Here is a 2,442-nt window from a genome sequence, read left to right as displayed (position 1 = left end):
TTCACATTCTGGGTTTGGGTTTGGAGGTCTGAAAATCAAAATTCCAAATGTTTTAGGAACTCTAGTGCTAAGTATGGTCCTTCAAAAGTGTTGAAATTAGTATAATGAAGATGTTCAAAACAATAAACGAAGTCATAACTATACCAAGTTTTTAAACAACAGGCAGAAATAGAATAAGAAGAGATAATTATAGGGAAAAATCATAAAAAGAGTTTAGAAATTAAAAATATAGTAATTAACGTAAAATGGCAAAAAATAAGAGAGGCGTGAACTCGACACTGGACGTGGTCAAAGAGCTGATTTGGGGCTGGGGGGGGGCCCCAGGAGGCATCATGGAAAGGATAAAATCTGTAAACTGCAATTATGAACCTTTAAAGACATTCATGCCCAACTAAGAGAAGTTCTAGAGGAAATATCAGAAGAACAGTAATCTGAAGAAATACCTGCTGAGAATTTTCCTGAATTAAAGGCATGAATTCTCAGGTTAAACATAAGCTCCGAGACGAGCAGAACAAATAAAAATAAGTCCACACTACATACACGATTGCGCACCTGAGAACAAGACCACAAGCCAGTCTTAAAAGATACCAGATGCTTCACAAATAAACAACAATTAGGAAATCAGACTTCTCTCTCTGAGCACAGTAGATGCCAGGAGACAGTGAGGTCGTACCTGCAAAGTGCCAAGGAGAAATAACTGTCTACCTGGAGATTATATCCAGCTAAACTAGCACCCGAGAGATGGGAGGAAATAAATACATTTTAAGACAAAGATTGAGTTTACTACTCACAGCCATTTCAGAGAGCGATTTGGAAATAATAAGCAAAACTGAATATGCTCATGACCTACAAGCCCAGGAATTCCATTTCTATTTCGTGCCCCGGAGAAGCTCGCTCATATGTGTATAAGGAGATGTGTAAAAATTGTGAATTTCAGCATCGTTCATAATAACAAAAAGTTGGAAGTGACCCGTATGTCATTAGTAAGAGGACTGATGAGTGACGCGTAGGATAGTCATTCCATGAACTATTGCTAGTATAAAGTTTATAAACCAAAGTGTTTTTCAGACTTCAAGTAAAATGCGAAAAAGTTGAGAAAAACTCCATCACGGGGCCAGCTGCAATCACTGAGCATTTCGTTGGTATTTTGGCTTCAATGTTTCTGCCATGGCTTCCTCAGAGTGTGTGTACAACCTTTCATGGGGCACTCATGGCCACCAGCCCAGCTTCTCGTGGCCCTAAGTGCACCAAGGGGACCCAGTCACATTACCAAGAAACCCACCCCTCAGGATAGAGTATGACCCCCGGGAAGATTGGTGACTTAGCTGGGAAGGGTCGTTGGCTGGATCTGGCCTAAAACTGTTAACTTGTTGAGCAGAAGTTTTAAATAGTGCAGAAATGCAGACGAGAAAGAGTTTGTGTTAAACATACATTAAATGCCCCACGTTTAATGGCCGCTTGCCCCTTCCTTCTTAGCCAGCTCTTCTTTATCATTTCTAGGAGCGTTCCGGTGAGTTCAGGGCATCTCGATGTCTTCCTAATGGTCTGTTTTCTTTCAGGACTGGTACGCCAAAACCCCCATGGGTAAAAAGCGCGCCTTGGCCCTCAAGGGGGAGAACTCAGGAAAGGCAAAGGATAAAGGGAAGAAGAAGGGGAAGGAAGGGAAGAAGGAGAAAAAGAAAAAGTAAAGCCTTTGTCAGGAGCCATCCTCGAGCGGGTCTCGGGGTGGAGATGGTCCAGGTCTCCATCGCCCGTCTGAAGAAGATGCAGCCTGGTGCCGTGAGCCCCTCAGCCTCCGAATCCTCTGTTAGACCTTCGCTGGGCCGCACGCCGAGGTGGTCGTCCCCAGCGACTGCTTCTAGAGCGTGTAATTGTTTCTTACTCTCCGTGAAGTTGGTACACTCTTCACACACTCCGTGATCTTTTCAAGTTGGATACTTCATCTCACCGGTACCAGCTGCCAAATTTGAAATTTGACAGTTAGAAAATACTCCGATCAGACAACTAGTAAGTGACGGAGTCTATCACCAGCGCACTAGCCTTCCGTGAACCCATATCTACTATATGTTACCTTGCACACATTTTAATAAATTAATTCTTTGCTCTATTAATGTATTTTATATAATGGAATAAAATGCTGTCATCCTTGAACTGACTCAGTAATTTGGTTGCTAGAGCTAGAAAAAAAAAAAAGACCTTTACAATGAATGACGTCAATCTCAGACTCTGAGGATGGGGAGCTGGGGCGAGGGCCGCAGGGCGTGGCACATTGGGGCTCCGACGGGGTTGCCTCTCCATTCCCAGTGTGCTGCTCCTGGAACTTTGCCAGGCCCATGGCTGCATGCAAACTGCGACACGAAGACGGGGTAAGTGTGGAGAAGAGAAAGCCTCAATGGAGACGTCAGAAAGGCTTAATACGAAAACAAAGACGAGAGAGGTAAG

The 2,442-nt window shown here is 43.7% G+C and overlaps 1 protein-coding gene across 2 annotated transcripts in view; it reads left to right on the top strand.

Moving 5' to 3' along the window:
* Positions 1–2,146, top strand: part of DRC11 (dynein regulatory complex subunit 11) — a 122,793-nt gene extending 120,647 nt beyond the window's left edge. Inside the window, exon 18 of one of the 2 annotated variants that reach the window (XM_039860224.1) lies at positions 1,560–2,146. In XM_039860224.1, the coding sequence (XP_039716158.1) occupies positions 1,560–1,688 (129 nt within the window). In that variant the 3' untranslated portion in view covers positions 1,689–2,146. The remainder of the gene's footprint in view (positions 1–1,559) is intronic. The other variant, XM_039860213.1, reaches the window with a different exon arrangement.
* Positions 2,147–2,442: the final 296 nt, after the last annotated feature.

The sequence above is a fragment of the Pteropus medius genome, unplaced genomic scaffold, assembly GCF_902729225.1.
Source record: "Pteropus medius unplaced genomic scaffold, Ma_sr-lr_union100, whole genome shotgun sequence".
In the NCBI taxonomy this organism is placed as follows: Eukaryota; Metazoa; Chordata; class Mammalia; order Chiroptera; family Pteropodidae; genus Pteropus; species Pteropus medius.
The sequence above is the reverse complement of the archived record's forward strand: the minus strand, read 5'-3'. Positions and strand labels throughout refer to the sequence as shown.